At 48.1% G+C, this 20,088-nt stretch overlaps 4 protein-coding genes across 5 annotated transcripts; 2 read left to right on the forward strand and 2 right to left on the reverse strand.

The window, feature by feature from the left end:
- Nucleotides 1-3,636: 3,636 nt before the first annotated feature.
- Nucleotides 3,637-4,141, reverse strand: TrAFT101_007643 (uncharacterized protein). The gene has a single exon (XM_066128105.1). The coding sequence runs from the start codon at nt 4,073-4,075 to the stop codon at nt 3,872-3,874; it is 204 nt and encodes a 67-aa protein (XP_065984221.1). The 5' UTR covers nt 4,076-4,141; the 3' UTR covers nt 3,637-3,871.
- Nucleotides 4,142-5,469: 1,328 nt separating this feature from the next.
- Nucleotides 5,470-8,734, forward strand: TrAFT101_007644 (uncharacterized protein). 2 transcript variants are annotated; one of them, XM_024904138.2, is made up of 3 exons: nt 5,470-6,235; nt 6,361-6,930; nt 6,999-8,734. In XM_024904138.2, exons 1-3 carry the CDS (start codon nt 5,579-5,581, stop codon nt 7,932-7,934), a joined length of 2,163 nt encoding a protein of 720 aa, XP_024759257.1. In that variant the 5' UTR covers nt 5,470-5,578; the 3' UTR covers nt 7,935-8,734. The 2 variants fall into 2 exon arrangements, with proteins under 2 accessions (XP_024759257.1, XP_065984222.1); XM_066128106.1 differs by having other exon boundaries at nt 5,493-6,303.
- A 3,072-nt stretch (nt 8,735-11,806) lies between these two features.
- On the forward strand, nt 11,807-12,853 carry TrAFT101_007645 (uncharacterized protein; the record flags this gene model as incomplete). The annotated part of the gene is made up of 1 exon (XM_024900470.2): nt 11,807-12,853. The coding sequence occupies one exon, from the start codon at nt 11,807-11,809 to the stop codon at nt 12,851-12,853; it is 1,047 nt and encodes a 348-aa protein (XP_024759256.2).
- Nucleotides 12,854-13,961: 1,108 nt separating this feature from the next.
- TrAFT101_007646 (uncharacterized protein) lies at nt 13,962-17,698 on the reverse strand. The gene has a single exon (XM_024904137.2). It carries the CDS (start codon nt 16,918-16,920, stop codon nt 14,764-14,766), a length of 2,157 nt encoding a protein of 718 aa, XP_024759255.1. The 5' UTR covers nt 16,921-17,698; the 3' UTR covers nt 13,962-14,763.
- Nucleotides 17,699-20,088: the final 2,390 nt, after the last annotated feature.

The raw sequence follows: 20,088 nt of genomic DNA on the forward strand, positions 1-20,088 counted from the left end.
CAAATGTCATACGTTTGCAGCTATACAGGAGCGAGGAGTGAGGAATCAAACGCATAAGTATAGATACCCGACTTAGTACCTAGGCAATATAGAGGTTCTCTATAAGTACTGTGCAGCGAGTGATGAGTGCCAGAGATTCTATGAGATATGTCAACTTTGATGAAAGCAGGAGCACAAGCCTTTCCGGCGGTAAGTTGAAGAAATGGAGCATGGTCCAGAAATGATTATAGTAGTAGTATTGCCTACCTAGTAGTAGGTAGGGATTCTTTGAATTCCACAATGGAAGGTGACATGAGGCCCAATGATTGATCTTCCCCAATCCTTGTACGATACCTGGTTGCCTACGTTCGTATGCCAAGGGGGTTGATAGTCGTCACTACCTGGTAATTCGATGTGGGATTGTAAACTACCTATATTCAACAGCGTAGTGATTGCGTCACCAACAATTATGATGCTGTTTTGCTGTAATTTCACTGCCTAGTCCTACGCCCCCACAAGGTACCCGTCGCTATATGTAGTGTAACCTGCTTGTCTTATGCCTTTTGCAACATTAGGTAGTCTTTCAGGTCGAAGGGCTTGAGTTGTGCAAGAAGATCGGCCGGTGTCTTACAAACACATTATATTATGCCCAACGGTACCGCCACGTAACTAGCAGGGAGGCCTGTTCCTAGGTAGCAACTCTTCTCCGCTCTTTTCATATAGTTACTTCTTAATTTCTCAAGTGAAGTAATGTGTCTGATTATTTGAATAAAAAGCTTCCTTTCTTAATCCTACTACTAGGCAGTTATATTACCCTTATGGCGTAATCTATGCACTATCATTTACGGACCTAGCTTGTGGTGTATACTATTTGTCGTTATGCCATATTTTTCAGGTCTTTTAAACCCAACCGGATCGCATGAGAGAAAATGGAGCACGGATGGGACCAGAGCATGACAGCTGCGCCCCCCCCCCGGTACGCTTATGACGATTGACCCCCGTTGGATGACACAAGGCTAGAGTTTCCAGGTGGGGGTCCTTTTTTCCATGGTTACCGTCAGGATTACAAATGTTCCCTTGCTGTCTCCGCTCTAGAAGGACTTGGAATTCTTTTCATGGAGGAAAAGTTTCCATGGGTTAAGTTACAACTGCCTACCTATGCATGCTTTCTCCTTGTTGATGTAACTTAGCACTAAACTCATAGGGCAACACAGCCGTACACGCCCCGTTGTCAACTAACCAGCGTTTTCTAACTACGTAGCATTGGGGGAACGAAGGATTTAGACTGCAGTACTATTCAAAGATCTTTACCGGTGTAACGGCGCGCCAATCCTACGCTAACCTAGGCGCATAGCTAAGTGGAAGGCGTAAGTCTAGTCGTATACGTCTGGTCTACCCGTAGCTTTGGGAGGCTGGGGCGGGAGGATTGAAATGAAAGGGGAAAAAAAAGACGAGAAAGGTTACCTGCAAGTCAGCGATACGTTGACTTTCTGAGTTCATTCCCTGTATGTATTGACGTGAGTTTGCCAAGAGTTACGCACGTGCCTGTTAGAAGGTTTCAGTTACGGATCAGAGTTTAAGTCTTGGCGTAAGGATTTAGCTAGGTACCTATCTATGTATGTAGGAGTGTTTTACTGGCCAGTAAATGCAGCGAGAGCCGGGAAGCGTGCTGCTGCCTCGATCGTTGGCTAGTCTATTCAGCAAAAGCCTTTGACTCTATTGGCTCGCTTGTATGGCTATGGCCAACACTCGCCAAGTTATAAACCATTAGTTGTAACATAGGGCTTGTCTGTATCCAAGCTAGAAGAGAGAGAGCCTAAGACTTAAGGCGTCGGTTGTGTCTCGATACTACAAAAGAGCGGGCTTTCCGGCTTTCAAGCTTCGGTATCTAGATTAGCGACGTTGAAGTTAGACGGGAAAAATAACAGAACTACTATAAACTATCATCTCATGAGCTATAAGTTATATTTAGTGGATGGATCCCTTGCAATTACACTGTTGTAGAAAACAATAAACGCTAGTAGCAGTAACATAGCTGCTTTATTCTACTAGTTGGGGAACACGCAATAGGATCATACGAGAACACTTAAACTAACGGTCTTCGGCTAGGTCTGATATCCGCTTTAGCGGTTATAATGTAAGAACATATTATAAACCCGAAGTCTGTCCTTGGAAATACATTACTGTAGTGGCTAGGGGTTGTCTTAAGACTAATATAGAAAACAATTCTTCCGTCTCGGCGTGTTTATACTCTAGCCTGAAGGAGCTTCCTGCCTACCACAGCTAGGGGATATGCAACAAGGTGGTTAGGGCGCCAGTAGTTGCTGTCAATACTTTAATGTGAATTTTTATCAACACCATTATTAGAATAGAGGAATTTTAATGCTGGTTGGGCGCGTATATAAAGACAATTATTGCCTAGTAGTTATACACATGCTACTACGCCCAATCGAGGCAGTAAAATAAACAACACGTACACCATAAACCCAATAGCAATATCTAAATAGAGTAATTTTAAAGCAGTCTAATATAGTAATCAAGCTAATTGTAGTATCCACTTCGCAGCTATTTGCATGTAGTTTCTAGATTTGTCATCAAAGTTATTTAAAGTAGGTTTAGAGCATTCCCAGCGTTTTTGTTCTTTTATAATAATTAACTTATATTGGCTATAATTACAGGCGACTAGTTGTATTATTGCAATACCAGGATGTGTTTATTGATTTATATGGGTATTTGCGGGGCCAAGTGTTGTCAACTTTCGGAACCTTGCCGTGCTGAGAAGAGGGGGGGAAAGAACAGCATGCCTGCAATATGCGATTAAGAACAAAGCACACTATAACAGCCACCTACCTGCAAGGTGAATAGATGAGTTCTAGCTCTATTGTAGTGACAGCTGACTTTTTCTTTTCTTTTTATCCATAGGGAAGAACCCCCCAGCCATAGCAAAAAAAAAACAAGTTACTGGCAGCAGCACCGCGCGCATATATCCATATATACAAGAGAATTTTTTTATGCTTGGCTCTCCAAGTCTTATAAGCCATTATATAAAGTATACTGTAGGTATTATATTTACTACTGATCTTTATGCGACATATAGATATGTTAAAGAAATGACTGTGTCTTAATTTATCTAGTGGCTTGTATGTATTGGGATTTAGTATAGAGGAGCAACTACATATATTTCAGGCAATAACAACAACAGATATATTTCAACAGTCAACATTTTTCAAAATAACTGCACACTGCACCAAGGTTAAAAAAACAATAAATTCCTCATTCAAGACATTGACTCAGGCTCTTTAAATATTAAATAATAACTAAACTATCTTGCAACTTAGTCCTTGGACAATTAATTTCTCTTATACAGACACATAAAGGGAGTGCCTCTAGTATTCCCAGCTCTACTTTTTTAGTCAAGTTCAATAATAATTAGTTACTAAAAGTAAAAGTAACGGGTAAAGCAATTGTCCTTCTGCATTTTATCATCTTTACTTACTGCATCTATAGCACATATAACTTTACAATACTATTAATTCTATTATAGCACCTGCTTCAGTGCCTGTAATAGTATACTTTGGTAGCAATATATTGCTAGCTGTTAGTATATAGGAATAGTAATCTTAATGCATCTAGTGAATTGTACTGGAAAAGAGAGGCGCCGGAAATATTTGCATTAAATTACAATAATAGCTTAAGGTAATACAAGGCAGTTTAGTAAACTTGAGCAGAGATAGATAAAAGTACCTGTACAAAAGAAATATAACCCTGGCTACTGCTGACTGCATTGGATTCCCTCCATAAAATTAGTAGTCCTTTGCCGTGGCGGGACCTAATGGCATATTGTCCCGGAGGCACCCCAGGCGATACTGCTTGTTGTAACAGAGTAATCATCTTAACATTCGACTGTAAGACCAGGTCCTCTGTTGCTGCACAGGTCAATGGCCTGGCCTTGCGGCGTTTTGATCATTTGATGAGCAGGATGGCTAGTCGCCTGGCTAGGGGTTCCCAGCGGGACACAAACCGACTGCTTTGCATACCTTTCTACAGCAAAGGTATGAGGAAGCAAGGCTATCCAGACACTATGCCACGGTGCCATAGGGGCTGAGTGCCTATTGTTTTGCGGAGTCTTTACCTAAAATGGTAGGGAGAAGGGGTAATGTATATACTGCGTGTAGTTAAGCAGGTAATATACAGCTGGCCGAAGGAGACAGGGCGTCTCATATAAACAATCGGTATATAAATATCTGTTATATACATACATATGGCAGGACACCAAGGTTTCTGCATTAATAATCCGTATCCTTTTATCAGTACTACTAGATCGAGCTTGGAACACTTGCCTATTTGGCTTCCTTTTTTCTCAACACTTACTTTACAGCGTATGCTTTTTAAGCAGAACTTGAAACTTAAAGGGGCAAGTAAACCTTAGAAGCTGCATACTGTCATAAAGTATATTTACTACATTTATAATAAATGAGAAATGCTACTGGAGTAGAACACGCTTTTGATTAAGAGCGCGCTAGATGGGGGGTATACTATAGGTTTTGGGTCTAGTTGTATTATTAGCTTATGTTAGTATTACAGCGTTATTTATTGCTATATGATAAATATAATTAAATTTTTATTAATAATTTAGAATGAAATTAAAACTAAGAAAAAAAGTAAATTTTTTTAACTAGATATTTAATAGTTCAGAAGCTTTTATTTTAGCTTTTATAAATATAGTATTATTAATGAAGTATTAATATAGCTAGAGTATTTTATAAGCTATATTCTAAAAAATAAAGCTTGCTTGCTTTATTTATATATATAAAAGTAGTAAAAGATATTGCCTGTTATAAACTAGTAGTATAAATCCTTACTTATATAAGTAATAATAATTTGCAAACTAGTAGAAGTACTAACTAATTTAGTGTATTAGTATTTCTTTTCAGCCTATATTGCATGGGCTATAAGTTCGTGTCATGCTATTAGTACATACTAGTACTCTATACTATATATAAGTAAATCACGCGAGCTATTACAAAAGTATACTATGTAGTATTAGGATATATAATTAAAATAGGGCCGTTTTAGAAGGGCGCTCTAAGTGGGGCCATTTCATTATTAGGCTACTCATAGTGATGCCAATTAAATCATACTACTACCGTACTGTACGGCCTAATAAATTAGGCCCTAGCAGTATAAGATCCACACGGCCATTCCTGTTGCAGCTTCTATGTCCAACTTTACAATTTAAAGGAAAAAATCCGCGAATCCCTGAGGAGTATTGCTTCTTAGCGGAGCCATATGCAGCCATCCCTGCTGGCAGCTTCAAGTACAGCTCAAGTCACTCTACTCCGTATCGTAGCATTAGCTTGCATTTGAACCACAAAAAAATGTAAGTTAGCCGTTGGTTTGGGTAGGTTGCTACCAGAAGAGTTGGCCGTGATCTAATCAAAGAAAAAAATAGATTGGGCGACTTAGCTCAACTTTTTGCGCGGCGGTGACTTTAGCAGCTGCCAGCCAACTCTCCTCTCTCTCCCTTCACTTTCCTCTCGATTCACTTTCTTTATTCCACCCCACGACCTCCTTGCATCACACTCGATGATTGCGCAACATGGCGGCTACTCCTCCACCTATCATTTCCGATCTACCGCAGAGCCCGTCTCGAAGCTTGGGAGCGCCTCACATAAACAAGGCGCGTGAGGACACCGCGTCGACGACTTTGGCCGCCGCAGTTCAGATGGCAGGCCTTTCACCTCCGGCAACGAGCCCTGCGAGCCGACAGCCATCGATCGCTGGATCAAATGTGATAGGCCGCTCCCCACCAGCTACCACGCCCGGAGCTTCTTCGTTTGGAGGAGCCACGAGATTGTCACCGGAAGATGCATCGACACAGCGCTTCGTGCGCAGCGCGAGCGTTTCTACCAGCGCTAGCAACGGATTGGTAGATAACGTGACGGAGCGAAGCGGTTCAGTTCCTCATTCTCATTACAGCCAGCCGCAGTATGGCGTTTCACCGCAGCCCTCGGTGGCCTCAGTGCCTGGTCATGACCACGGCGTTGAGATGCCCTACCAGCGAAGACATGAGAATCAGAACGGGCCTCAGGAATCCCCAATGCCGCCAAAAGCGAATCAAAATCAGGAAAACCCCAGCTCGTATACGGCACTTTGGGAGCTGATGCGAAAGACTGATCCGTCTGTGGTTCGACAAGTTGTCCGAGAGAACTGGCAGAAATGCTTGACTGGATCAGATTATCACTCTACCTTTGTAGTAAGTTATCTCGCGGGCATCTTCCCTTGGCTTTGAAGACAAAGCAGCCTGCAGCTACAGAGTCTTTGGCGAGCCTTTCTATTCTATAACCTTCTGGTGAGCGATGGTCTAATAGATGATACTAGATGAACGCTACAATCACTTGCTCCAGTCCTGCGGCACTGAGCCGCGCCCTCTTTGACTCTGGTAACAGAATCGTTAAAACATCAGGCCGCGAGATCGCCAAGCAATTTGGCAGCGAGGACCTCGACCATGTAGCAGACCTTTTTGGACCTAAGCTTAGTGCGCAGTTTCAAGATCGGGTTATGGCTGCCCGTTTGGAAACCATCGGAGCGCAAGACCTCATTAATGCCTTGGCCAGAGCTGAGCGTCTTGGCTATCATGTCAACGACATAGTCCAGAAGAAGCCTGGTCCAGGGGGCGAGACCGTTATTCCATCCATGTCGGCAGTTCCTCCGATGCCACCACACCGTGTCGGTGCACCCCCACCTGCAATGACACCCTACCAAGCCCAAAGACCCCCGCAGCAACCGCAGCCATATGGAAGCCAGATTCTCAAAACGAACAGGATGAGTCATCAAGCAGCCCAAGTTTCTTCTCAGACGCCAAAGCGATTTACTCCAGGCTTACCGTCATGGGTAGTACAATGCCGGCTTTGCAACCGTCCTTGTAGCAGCGAAGATGCTCTTGTTTATGTACGTTTCCTTCTCCTTGAAAAATCCTTAGAGACAAAAAAAAATGTACTTGCTCACAATTGAATCAGCATATGAAAAAGGCCAGATGCAACACTCCCAAATCTCATGGAAATATAGATGTAGATACTTGTGTTCATTGCGGCTGCCATTTTGAAAGCCCTGGTGGCCTCTCATATCACTCAAAGAGCGACGTCTGCGGAAAGCACGATGAAGAAAACAAAGCACAGATGATTGCAATACTACAACAGAGAGCCTGGAGCCAGCCCATCGGTTCACACGGGGTCACGCCTCCCGGTGTGACATCTGGTCATGCAGCTAATGCAGTACACACTCCCGCCTGGAAGCAGAAGGCAGTTGGCTCTTCATTGACCCCAAGTCCTTCCGGAAATGACCCTTATGCAAAGCTTACGCCGGCAGATCGGATAAAGTTTGAAGCAGAAATGAAGGGGGTTGATGACCACTACATTGCTCTTATGAAGGAAGCTTCTGAGAAGTTGCCACCTGGACAACGTGAAGAGGAACTCGCCAAGCTGAAGAATCGATACAATACCAAGCAGAGTAACACGAGAAAGAAATACGGAATCCGCCTTCGCGAGAGGCGTGCCAATGCCGATGTCGATCGCTCCTGGAATACCAGTGCCGCAAAGAGAGCCCGCGTTGATAATGGGCCGGCAGGCCCTGTTCAGCCTGTCCCTATTAACCGACAAGCAGAAATTGTTCAACCGTCTTTCCCGAGTGTCAAGGAATCTCCCCGAATGCGAGTTCCCCTATCCAAAATGGGAGGACTGTCGGCTTCTTCGGCTACAGCAGAACTTGTTGATCCCACAGCATCTTCCGCTCCGGCTAACGGCCAGTCTACAGCACCAGCTACAGCGGCACTCGGACTTGGCAGAAGTCCGCACGGCACACTACAAGGAACAGCTAGTGAACCTATGCAAATCGATAACAACGAGTCTAGCACTGGCACGGATTCAGATGATGTGGATATTCCGGCTAGAATCTAGTGGCTAGGGGGAGAGATGTCATCCAATGACGAGCCCTAAAATGACTGAGGAATCGTACGAGTATGTGTATACTCCAAAAACTGCGGGGCATTGCGGCCGCGAATATTGCATTATACACTGCTGCTCCATGACGATTTTCCAAGGGAGGAAGGACGCTAAACCAACACAGTGGCATTTAACTATTTATCTGTCTCTGGGAAGCATTCGCGATGCATTTTACGATTTCTTTCATTCTTCTTCTTTTTATCGTTTCTTCTTTTCATTCGGATTACATTGGGAATTTAGTACTAGCAGGCATATACAACGGCGCACGGGCGGCCACTGCCCTTTTTTTTTTCCTCTTCTTTTCTTTTCTTCTCTTCTCTTTTTCCCTTTTCTACATTTTCATATCAACTTGGCTTTGCTTCTTCTTTTCTTCAATTTGCTGAAGCGGATGGTTTGGGAAAGCCGTTACAACAGCCTAGGCGGCGGTTTGGAAGTCATGGTAACAAAAATTTCATTGGGAAAACCCAGCTGGGGACAGGATGCATCTGCTTCAAGGAGAGCAGGGTTGGGCGGATATTCATTGAATTGAAACATACTTGCGGTTTTATCTAATCTACTTATACTACTTACCTGTACACACATGATACCCGTGCGTCGGATTACAATATATCAAGTGGGATAAAATTTACGATAAGGAATGCGGATATACCAGTAACCGGCTGCCAGTGACAACGGTACGCGTATTACTAGTAGGAGAATTAAACATACTGGTAGTACTACTACTAGGTACTACTAAAGGAATAACTGAAATGAGGCTTGCTTCCTACTACATGTACCTACCTACTGGGCCTACTACTGTACGGTAGGTAATGCACAATACGCTGATAAATTTGGTGCAATGGTTGCATTTCCATTTGATGTCGCGCCCAGAACGCGTATTTGCACAGATGAGTAAAAGGCCCGTAGCTACCTACCTCGGTTGATATATTTCTCTACCACCTAGGTATGGAGCCATCCGAAGCTTGGCTGCATCGCGCGCGCTGCCATTTCTCGGACAACAGACGAGCTATTTCCGTAATAGGAAGCGGCCCTAATGTAGGCAGTAGTCCTACGAGGTAGCGGGCTGTAGGCAACCCAATACGACCCTAGTGAACTAGATACGCGCATCCTTTATGCACCAGAGGTAGTTGATGGCGACAAGCCGACGCCACTTTCTACAATTTACTACCTCCCAAGACGATTTTGGGTTTAATTTTCAACCCGTTATAATGATATTTGGAATGATGCGAGCTTGCTTTATTACGGCGGTGAAGAGAATGTGTGAACGAGCGCTAAACCGGGTTAACAATACACCCGTCAAAAACGCCTTGCCTTTGACAACTTCGCGCAAGCCCTGTGAAGCAGGTGGTAAGTAACAAGACAAGTTGTCAACTTGTGCATAGAGTGCATATGACAGGTGATGATAAAACTTCTTTCCTCTCTTTGTCTCCCCCCTCCTCCTCATCTCCAATCTTTACGTTTAATCCCTCAGCAATAAGAAAGGAGTGGGGGAAAAGAGCAAGGAAAGGAAGGACAAGAGACGTTTTTGTAGGTAGACATTTACCCTCTGGTGCAGGGGTTTCCAAGAGTAGCTGAAGGATGCGAGTTTTCGCAAAAGAGAGCTTTGTGAGTGAAAGTGGAACTAACTACAAGTATGTACAACAACCAAACGGGCAATATGCTTCCCAGGACTTTTCTTTCAGCCGCCAGGTCACAGCGTTGATAGGGTTGCAGCGCTGGTGGAGTTGCATGTACGCATGTAGGTACATGGCGTGGGGGATTTCAGCTGCAGGACTGGCAAGCATCCTGTCAGCTTAAAATTTCCGCAGAGTAAGGTGCCTTCTAGAAGGAGCAGAGTGATGGATCCCGCTGCTGCTTTTGGAGGAGATGCGCGCTTAATTGAGGCTCTTGTTGGACGCGCAAGATACCAGGCATGTACAGCAGTTCTTCTACGGAGTACGCGTGTCAGTTACCTAAGTACCTGTGTAAGTGTATCATACCTTCAATGTTTGCATAAGTACGAATGCCTCATGCAGGTCCCAGGTAGATACTTACTACCAGATGCGGCCTGCTGGAGTTGCCTGTACTGGAAGGTACCTGCCAGGTACTTTGAGCTGCACAAGGAGGTTGAGTACCTTGATTGCTTTGATTACATCGACGACTGAATTACCCCGTGATCAGCTTATCTGCAACTGCAAGACTCTCTTTCTTTCCTTGCTCTCCTCCTCTCTTTGTCCTTTACCTTTTGTTTTATTTTCAGTCTTTCTTTCCCTTCTCTCCATCTTTTTCATCCATCTTCTCAATTTTTTTTTCTTTCGCTTTTTCTTGCTTTATACTTTTTGGTGTGAATCGCTCTTCATTTCAGACCATGCTGTACCACTTCAAACAAGATTAAAGCACGAAGGTATCTCGAGAGGAAAAACCGTCGGCCGCTTTCGCCTGGCCGACCTCTTGATATCTCCGATGGCAAGCGAAAATGAAATGAGATGGTGGCAAGAGAAGAAAATAATTTGAGGGGGAGGGGAATGGAGCTGCGGTAAGGCTGGGCCAGGTCCCATTAAAAGGGCATGCCGCCGATGCTAAGCCAATCGATGCGCACGGTAAGATTACGATGTTGCACAAGGCCGATGGTGTCTCCAAAAAGTCTATTATATTAATAGCGAACCTTCAGATGGCCCCCGAAACGCGCTGCCTAGACGCAAGAGAGGATCAGGGGCAATGCGACTGACGGAAAACGGCTGAATAAACAACCAACGGCGAGGCTCCAAGATGATGCGCCTCAGAGTTGCTGCGTCAAGCTGCCAGACAAGCTGCGGCGCTGGCGAAGCTGTCCAAACACGGCGTAGCATGGGCGATGGATGCGACTGCGCACATGCCAACAGCTGCCTCTGGCTTTCTTTAGCGGCAACGGGCCTTCGCGTTTGAGGTTGGTGGTCGCCCTGTGAAACGCGTCAGGGTGTGTGTTTCTCGTACGTTGCTCTCTCTCATGCGCCCGCCGCCTATTTTTACACCTGGAACAAGCGGCAGATCACGCGCGCCTCACCATGCTCGCTTTTGTCTTGTCAAGAGCCTGCCTTGCCGCCCCCAACCCGAACCGGCATCAAGCTCGGTCTGTGTTGCCAATATTGTGGGAGTGGTGTCCAAGTGGTAATTTCATCGGTGTGGTTGGACGCCGCCAGCAACCAGTTGCGGCGGAATAGCCAGCCTGATACCACCCAAGATGGAGGTTCCCCAAATGGGACAAGGTCAGGCTGCGTCGACTCATACGTTCGCACGCACACACACTCCGCTACAAGTACCACCCCTGGAGGAAGGGGCCATCCTCTTCTCAGCACTGTTGTCGTTACACGATGGCCCTGCTGTTTAGAATAGTCGAGAGCAGCGCAAAGCATTGACGGCCATCGCCGAATGTATGGTGTTCTTTTTTTCGGATCTGGGCATATATAGTGTTTCATACAGCCTGCCTGTCATCTGATTGACGTTATCATGAGAGATGTTTCGTCTTTCAGGTTGGCGATTTTGCTTACGATTTGTAATTCTTAATCACATTCATTAAATCGCAGCAGTCTCTCTCACTCATTCTCGTTAGAAAAAAACTCGGAATCTAACTCAGAATCTTTACCTAACAGGCTGCCACCCACACAGTGAGCAACTAGGAACAGGCTTACTGTTGCTTATTGATACCCCTTCCAGTGGCTTTGATCCTCCATTTCTTCCTTTTTTGTCTTTCTATATTCCTTCTTCCCCGCCTTCTACATCCATCTACCATTGATTTGTTTCGCTACTTCCAATAGCGTCTTATCACAATCACCATACTGCGACACTGAGGCGATTCGACAAAAGACACCATGGGCGGCTCTTCTTTGAGACCGAGTATGCCCAGTCGGCCAGTCTCGAGTATAAGTCAAGTATCTCTCAACAAGGCATTACCGCCAACGCCTGGGCCAGATGCTTCCGACCTAACTACCTTGCTTATTGGCCCTAAGAAGCGCCGTTTTAAAGTCAACCACACGCTACTCTGCGAGGTCTCTCCATTTTTCCAGGAACGCCTTGAAGACCCCTTTCACTCACAAACAGTCTCATTGTGGCTTCCTAGTGAGTCGCCTGCCATGTTTGGCCTATTCGTCGAGTGGGTACACTCTCCAGAAACCTTCCGCGACTATCTCGATAATGCAATCGACTCGGCTTTCAAAAAGGGAGAACAGACGTCGCTCGATATTCACTGGGCAATCATTCATCTCCATCTCTTTGCCTCCCAGCTCTCTCTAGGGTATCTACAGGATGCTTCTATGGATGCCCTTCAGGATTTGTACCTCAAGTACGACTGGGATGTGCCGCCGAAACTGGTCGTTTACCTTTACACCGAATGCGAGGCAGAGCCTGCCATCCGCCTTCGCCGCTGGGCTGTCGCCATGGTAGCATTTTGTCTGGCTTTTGGTAGCCAGCTCAAGTTACCAGCTCAAGATTCGACATCACTGGACCCCAACCAATTTTATGCGCTTTTCCAATCGCTCTCTGACTTTTCAGCGGATTATGCTCAGCATATGGAATGCATGAAGGAGTCAGGCTATGATGTTCAACTCAAAAACCCGCAGCTCCGTATTTCGGAAAATGAAGAGAACAATGATGGACGGTTCTTTGGGTTTCGAGAATGTTCGTTTCACTCGCATAAATCCGAGGTTGGTGAGGGCCCATGCCCTCTCGCAGGTGTAAGGGCACCTAGCAGAGCCATGAGTGCCCCAGATCTACCAAGGCCGAGATGGGGAAAGCACAAACGTCAAGAGAGTAGCAACCCGCCAAGATCCCTGTTCTCAAGGAACAGTAATAGGGAAGACGAAGAAAGAACGGGAGGTTTCTCTCAATCGCTTAGCTCAATCGCGTCCAAGTTCTCATGATATGGCCAAATGAGCGCTCTTGACGCGGTAATAGTGTGTACACACATTTTACAACATTCACCTTTTCCCCTCCCAGCTTACGCAACGATTGTGTAACGTATCATTTATCACTCATTGGCGTCATATTGCGCCTGTTGCCCTCTGACCTCTTTGGTCATAAGTTTCGGCTGAGTGGAGAGTTTGGATCTGAAACAGTTCGGCACATCACGTTTCAGATGATTGGGCAAAATGGCACTTTGTGGTGCCATTCAACAGGTCATATCGGGACAATGGCTCAGCTAAGGATTTTATTTGTTTCATACGCCTAGCAAATCGAGAAGTTTAAATGTCGGGTAGGATCTGAGGTGACGAAAAAGGATAAAGGGATACCCGGAGCATTAACTACGATCCTGGGAATTACGAATACCCTGGCACGCCCTGTGGAGGAATGCTAATAATAGCCTGCAAAAGTGACGATTTTGGATTTCATGTCTTTTATGTTGAATAATATCCCTATAGACCGATTGTTTCTCAGATAGTGTAATATCCAAGCAAGAGCGTGTTATACGTTCGCGTAACAACTCATGTTTCCCGTCTCATTATTTGCATTACGGGGTGTGAAGTATGTTGATGAGTGATGACTGTTTTTGCTAAGGGAATTGTTGAAAGAAATTATTTTCTTCTCTTTTTTTTAAAGCATACTATCATATATCGTAAAGCTAATAAGCTGAAACAGAAATCAAGATAAAGCCTAAAGCTGGATACACGTCTTGCTCCCTGCAGAAAAAGAGGAGAGAAACCCAAAAAAAAAGAAGAAGAAGAAGAAAAGCAAAGAGACTAAAACACCAGCTGGCGCTCCCATTAAGGGGATTAAAAAGGAAAAAAAAAAGAAAAAAAAAAAGAAGGAAAAGAAAGCCTGCCATGTACATCATATATCCTCATCAACCATGTCCGTATTTTTGTTGCGGTCCATCAAAATCAAGTAAATGAGCATTTTGACATTCAACACCGAAGGGATGAGTTGCTAACTAAAAGAAGAAAAAGTAATTTGGGATGAAAAAAAGGAAGAAAAGACAAGTGTGGATTGTGTAAACACACACGCGCGCGCTCCTAATCGCTTTTGAATAAAAAAAAAAAAAAAAAAAAAAAAAAGAACTAAACAAGTCTGGGAGATGACATAAAAAGTCCAACGCTTTTTGGTGGTGGAAGAATGAATGGTATTATTTTTTTGCTTTTTTTTTCAGGGGCCGAGTATGAGCGTACTGTTTTGATATCGGGTTTCAGCATCCCGTCATTTCAGTCGTAACATCATTCATAAATGGGCGGAGAGAAGATAAAAGAAGGCCGAGGGAAAGATTGTTCCTTGGTGCTTTTGCTTCTTCTTCTTCTTTTTTTTTTTTTTTACTCTTCCACTGATATATGTGAACAGAAAATGAAAGTACCTGTCTTCGTCAAGGAGTGAAAAAGTTCGTTAAAGTAAAAGCGAATGGACTTTTCCCCCCCCCGTTTCGAGTAGATGGGATAGTAATAAAGCAGTAGTACTCTGATATATGGCGTTGGAGATATCGGGTATATTAAGAAAATAGCAAAAGCTGACGGAAAAACTGAAACGGAAGTGTTTCAAAGTGAGAGACAGATGTTCATGATCGTATACGAAAAAATAATCAAGAAAAGCAAGTACGTTGCTGTCGTCTAAGAAGGCATGCTGTGCAGAGGTGGTGCTGCCAAGCAGATGCAAAAGTCGTATGCAAGATGCGATGTGCAAAATAAGGCCGTTGAAAGTAAATGTCGATAATAAAAAAAAAAGGCATTGTAAAAAAGCAAAAAGGGATATTCTTCATTCGATAAAACTGATAGCGGTGTGGGGAGTCGAAACCGTGCGCCAGGAGATATAAAAATTGGATCGAGATTTGCAGAAGAAGCAGAAGAGATTAAAAGGGTGGTGACTGAGATCGCCGGCGAGTCTGGTCGCGGCGGCGAAAGTCTTTGATCCGCTCGTCGATATAAGCAAGACGACTCCGCAGAGACGACCTGGTTGGTGTAGTCTCGGATTCTGCGGGCTGGGGTTGGGGCTGCTGGACAGGCTGGACGGTGGCAAAGGGCCTGCGAATGATGCTGAAGTCGATGGCGGAGATACTGTTGGACCGCCGGCCCGGGAAGGAGAAGCTTGACTTTGCGGCGGAGAACGGAGAGCCAAGTCTGGCGGGCTGATCAGCGAGAGGAGGAGGAGCCAGAAGGGATGACGGTGCGGCGATGATGGGTTTGTCGCTGCCGGGGCCGAGAGTGGGAGGAGGCGAGGAGGAAGGTGGAGATGAGGCCGAGGCCGCGGCCGCGGGATGAGATGCCTCGAAGAGCTCTTGCAGATTGGCCCGGGGGATGAACAGTGCATCTCGCTGGGTCGCGGTGGTGGAGCTAAACTCGGCAGATGGCGTGGCTTGAGTTGAGGCAGCCCCGTTGTTGGATGGATCAACCCAAAAGTCCGAACCCAGACTGGGACGCTTCCTCCTGGGCTCGACGGCGGCAGAGAGCTGCTTGGATCTGCGCTTTTGGTTGTTGCTGCTGCCCCGGCTGTTGTTGCTGTAGTCGTTGCTACTGTTGTTGTAGTTGATATTATAGTGGTTGCTGCCATTGCTGCTGCCGCTGCTGCTGATGATGGCCGGCGATCCCAAGCTACGCCTTCGAGTCCCCACAGAATTGCTTAGCCTCTGTGGCTCCAAGCTCATGCCGAAGTTGTCTGCAAGCGAGTTGGAAGAGCTGGGACCGTAGCTCCGAGCCACGAAGGGCGAGCCCAGCCGGGTAATGTCCGCACCGGCAGCTCCCGTGCCTGGCGCAGGGACAGCCGCCTCGATCAAGGCCGGCGGTGCGCAGAGCCCGAGAGGCGGCGGCAGCTGCTGATCCTGAGATCCCGTCAGCCGGGCCAGCGGCCCGTGAGGCTGCATCGATTCACACGTGCTGACCGCCAGGGACAGGGCCATGTCGTTGCCAGAGAAGGCCGACTGGGAGCGGGACGGCGGCGCCATGCGGTGGTTCCAAGCGCGATTGGCGGTCCTGCCAAACGGCGTAGGGTTACGGGCCCCCATGTAATGATGATTGCGTGCAGCGCTGGTCGCACTAGCTTTGCAGAGCTCTCTCAGATGGGCGCGAGTAGCCGCGCAGCTGTGCGGCCACTGCAGGTAAGACGTCGCCGGCGCCGTTGCCTCGGTGGGTGTCGCGCTTCCGCTGTGCTCGGCGGCGGCCTTCTTCTTCACCTGCTGCGACTTGGGGCCTTTCCAGCTGCGCTTGGCTTCTCTGGCGACGCGCATGCACACGCCATCGGGAGGGATACCGCTCTTGCTGATGTGAAATGGGGTGACGTGGGGATCCTGTAGGTAGGTCATGTATACGGACCAGAGGTGCTGGGTCATTGATCTGGTCCAGGGCGCCTTGCGCGCACGCCGTTTTGAGGCTGCTGCAGGAGCAGCGCGGATAGGTTTGATGGTCTTGTTCGCGTCTTCAATTGACACGTCGCCATTGAATTGGTCAATGTCGTCGGGATCAATGCTGTACTGGCTGAAGCTGTCCGAATTCAGCGAATACCGGCTGAAGAGCGAGCTGCTCGTCTGCGTCGACTGCGCCGTCGACGGCCGGCTGTCGCATTCTGGGCTCGACTCGAGGCTACTGTAGGCCTGGTCAAGCGACCAGTCAGGAAATCGCTTTGGTGACAGCGATGGAACCGCGTGAGGAGCGGGAGTCTTGGGAAGTGAGGATGGCCTTCCGCGAGGCAGGTCGCCTTCGTCGGAAAATTCAAAGTGGTGAGGGCTGTGTCGAGGGAAATTGGTGCTGAGCGTATCCACCATGTCTTCGTCGACCAAACGAGGCTCTTCAATGCTTGGAATGGGTACGTCTGCTGTCGCGACGGACGCGAGGAATTGCTGAGTGGGAGCCTTGAGATTAGACGAGGGAGCCCGCCGTCTAAGTCGAAATCGCGGTCGCGGAGGAGAAGGGGGCCGAACGTCAGTCGTCGCGAAGGGCTCTGGGGTTTTAGGTCCTCGAGCAGCTTTGCGAGACCCCCGTGCGCGAGGCGCCATGAGCGATTGCAAGGGAGGCATCGTGGGAGCTGACCAGGAGGTATGCGAACGAGTGGTGGTTCTTTGCCAGAACAACAGGAGGTGATTGAAAAGGGAGGCGGCCCAGCGCTAAATGTATGATGTCGCGCGCCCTCCAGCTGAGTCAAAAGCTCTGAAGCGTGATTGTGATGTCTTGGAAAAGGTGGAATGGCGCTTTTCCAAGTTTCTCTTTTACTTTGTTTTGATCTTTTTTTTTATGTATTCTTTTTTTCCCCTTCTTCTCCCCTTCTTTCTTTAGTTCCCTTGCGCAGCGGGCGTAATCGAGAAGCGCGATTAGACGGGGGTCGGGGTCGGTTGGGCGAAAATAGAGAAGCCAATTGCCACTCTGTCTGCGGCATGCGACTTGATTGCGAAATGCGCCCAAGTGAGGCGGCGCGGGATCCAGCTAGAGAAGGAGCTCGTCGTCCAGCAAGTATCGTAGTCGTACCAGTACGAAACGCCCATTCAATACAAAGGACTCAGTAGGAAGGGCGTGTCGTCGCGACTCAGCTGCTGCGCGCGATAGTGGGCGTCGGGTTCCTTTTCTGTGCCGTTGGTTTGTGCGGTGAAGCGAAAGCAAGGGGGGCTTCTACGAGACGAAGCGAAGCACCATGGAAGCTTGCGCGCGATGCTAGGGCGGCGATAGCGACTCGACGATTCGATACATGCGATCGCAATTCCAGTCGACAGAGACTCGGCCTCTCCCCACGGGCGGGATCGCTCGCACAGAACGGCGCAAAGCAAAGTGACTTGGCTGGGATGGAGAAGAATGGGGGAGGGAGAAGCGGGCGACAGGGTGGTGCTGGGTTTGTATGTACGGCAGTGGGGGAGGAGAGCACAGCGCCGTGCAGAGCGCAGTGCAGCGCATCGGCCAGCGCAGGGCCAGCGCAAGAGCCACTAGAAGGGCCGCTGGCAGAGCCAAAAACAGCCACTGCGAGCGCTCCGTCCAGCGGAGGCGGGCCCTTGGCTGGAGCCAAAGCGGCGGGTGGCGCGGACCCTCTCTTTCGGCGGTCGTCTGCAGCACAGGTACTGCTACCTGCCCGAGCTGCGGCGAGGAGGTATCTGCGCGGTTGCAGCACCGGTCATGCTCGCTGGAACTGCTGCAGCTAATCGACACCGGGCTACGGCGCAGGCAGTGGCGCTGCATGTACCAGGTACTGCCGCTACCTGGATCTCCCAACTGAGCTAAAAAGACTCCGTCCCACCAGGCCTTCCAGTTAAAAATCGACTTGAGACGGGACGCACGCCCCCCGAGAACGTGCCGGCGATTTTTGGGTCCAGCGGGTGCGATGCCACCGTCGGCTCCAGATGCCTGTACCGCAAGACTTTGCAGATTGAATGAATTCAGGAGCTGGCAGGGTCTTTACAGGACCAGGAGGAAGAGGGGAGAGGAGAGGAGAAAACAACCAGCCGCCCCGATAAAGCTGGATGCACTGATATGGAGCAGCTGATCAGGACCCTGAGATGGAATTGATGGCGGCTAGGTGCACTAGATCCTGTTCTATAAGTGACGACGATGCTCGACTAGCACTATTATTAGTATAAGTAGGCAGTACTACTACATGCAAGCATTCATCTGCAGCTCTCTTGGAAGTGCATTGAGCTGATATACCACAAAATACTTGTAAGTCGGGCGCCGAGACCGACTCAATTGCCGCAGGGAGCACCGCCTGTTTGCTGTGCCAGTCCCGAGCGGAGAATAATGCGCATGCCTGCACTTGCACGAGAAGAAATAGGAGACAAAGAGAGTCCAGATCTGCAAGGGCATGGCAAGTTGGCTGACCAGAAAACGGTCGTCTCCAGAGAGCGCATCCTTACCCCTTGAAGATAGCATGACGGCCCGTCAGTGGCTGTCTCATCATCAAGGACACAGCTGGTGATATGAGGTAGCAGTGCTGCTACTCTCCATGTAGGCACTCAAAGTACTGCTACTGCTGCCGCTGCCGCTACTCGGAGCTATACACGCACTACGTCTGATGGCAAGACTTGCCAATGCAGCGTCAATCACACCGGAGCACGCTCTTCAACAGGTGCCAGCATACCGCATGCCCATGTGGCCTCTTCTCTCTCGCTCCTCGTGGCGTGAGCGGCAGCGGGAAGAGGCCTAGCGCAGGAAAGGAGACGAGCAACAATGGTGCGTGATGTGTTTTCTGCCAGGGGTACGACAGTGACGGCGGCTGTTCCTCTCAAGAGTCTGCTGTCAACACTATCACCGCACACACGCCCGCATGGAGCTGCTCTTGGTTGGTCACACATCCAGACAGTGCGGCGAGCGCGGTGGAGCGTCTGCTTGGGAGGCAGAGAAGCTGGATGCCACCAGAAGAAAAAAAAGCTTGGCTTGCTGGGAAAAAGGGCGGCTGGCTCCTAGCTCCCACCGATGCGAAGCCTCTTTCGTCGTTCTGCTGCAGCCCCTCCCTTCGCTTTTGCCTCGTTGGGAGCTGTTCTAGCACCGACGGGGGAGAATCTAATGCCGCAAGAGTCTAGCAATGGCACGGCTCGGAAAGCCGTTCCCGGCAAAGAGGAGAAGATGTGAAAAGGGAGCACGGAAGACTCCGGACGGGGACCAGAGCCTTTCTTCGTCCTGCCGCGACGCTGGATGGGACGGATTGTGGATAAAGACGAGCAAGGCCGTCCACTGAGTAGACGAACGCACTGTGAACTCTATATCTGGCTTACTGGCGACCCATCCAGGCACTGCAAAGCACATCATCGTGGTGCTAATGCCACACGTGCCCACCTCTACAGAAGGACTTTGTGCCTCGTGGCCCAGCACAAGTTCCATTCAGCAAGCTTCCAAGCTACGCGGCCTGAGACAGCAGCGTCTGTGAGACCAAACACAGCAGAGCAGGCCGTTTGATGGCCAGTCCAAGTCATAGATTCGTACAGTGAGAAACAGAGCAAAAAGTGCAAGGGACGAGAGAACGAGAGGGGCTGGGAGAAAAAGCGACCAAGTCTTGACATTCCCACCTTGACAATTTTGCGATTGATCACTTCTCTCTCAGAACTTCTCACAGGCTGTATTCTCGTATGGAGTAGGCCTACAAAGTACAGTACGAGGGTAAGAGCCGGGAAGAAGAAAAAAATCCGAGCTCAGCGCGCTAAAACGAAATTTCGCGAAAAAGACGCGTCGTTCACGCGTTTGAGGGGAAACGTATGCATCATAAAAGCGGG

This window comes from Trichoderma asperellum, chromosome 4 (genome assembly GCF_020647865.1).
Source record: "Trichoderma asperellum chromosome 4, complete sequence".
Lineage (NCBI taxonomy): Eukaryota > Fungi > Ascomycota > Sordariomycetes > Hypocreales > Hypocreaceae > Trichoderma > Trichoderma asperellum.

Excerpts from the sequence above, each read along its gene's own strand:
- TrAFT101_007643 (XM_066128105.1), bottom strand. The coding sequence starts at position 4,075 with ATGGCACCGTGGCATAGTGTCTGGATAGCCTTGCTTCCTCATACCTTT.
- TrAFT101_007644 (XM_024904138.2), top strand. The coding sequence starts at position 5,579 with ATGGCGGCTACTCCTCCACCTATCATTTCCGATCTACCGCAGAGCCCG. Across the intron at positions 6,236-6,360 it reads ATTATCACTCTACCTTTGTA|ATGAACGCTACAATCACTTG; the intron begins GTAAGTTATCTC and ends AGATGATACTAG. Across the intron at positions 6,931-6,998 it reads GCGAAGATGCTCTTGTTTAT|CATATGAAAAAGGCCAGATG; the intron begins GTACGTTTCCTT and ends CAATTGAATCAG.
- TrAFT101_007646 (XM_024904137.2), bottom strand. The coding sequence starts at position 16,920 with ATGCCTCCCTTGCAATCGCTCATGGCGCCTCGCGCACGGGGGTCTCGC.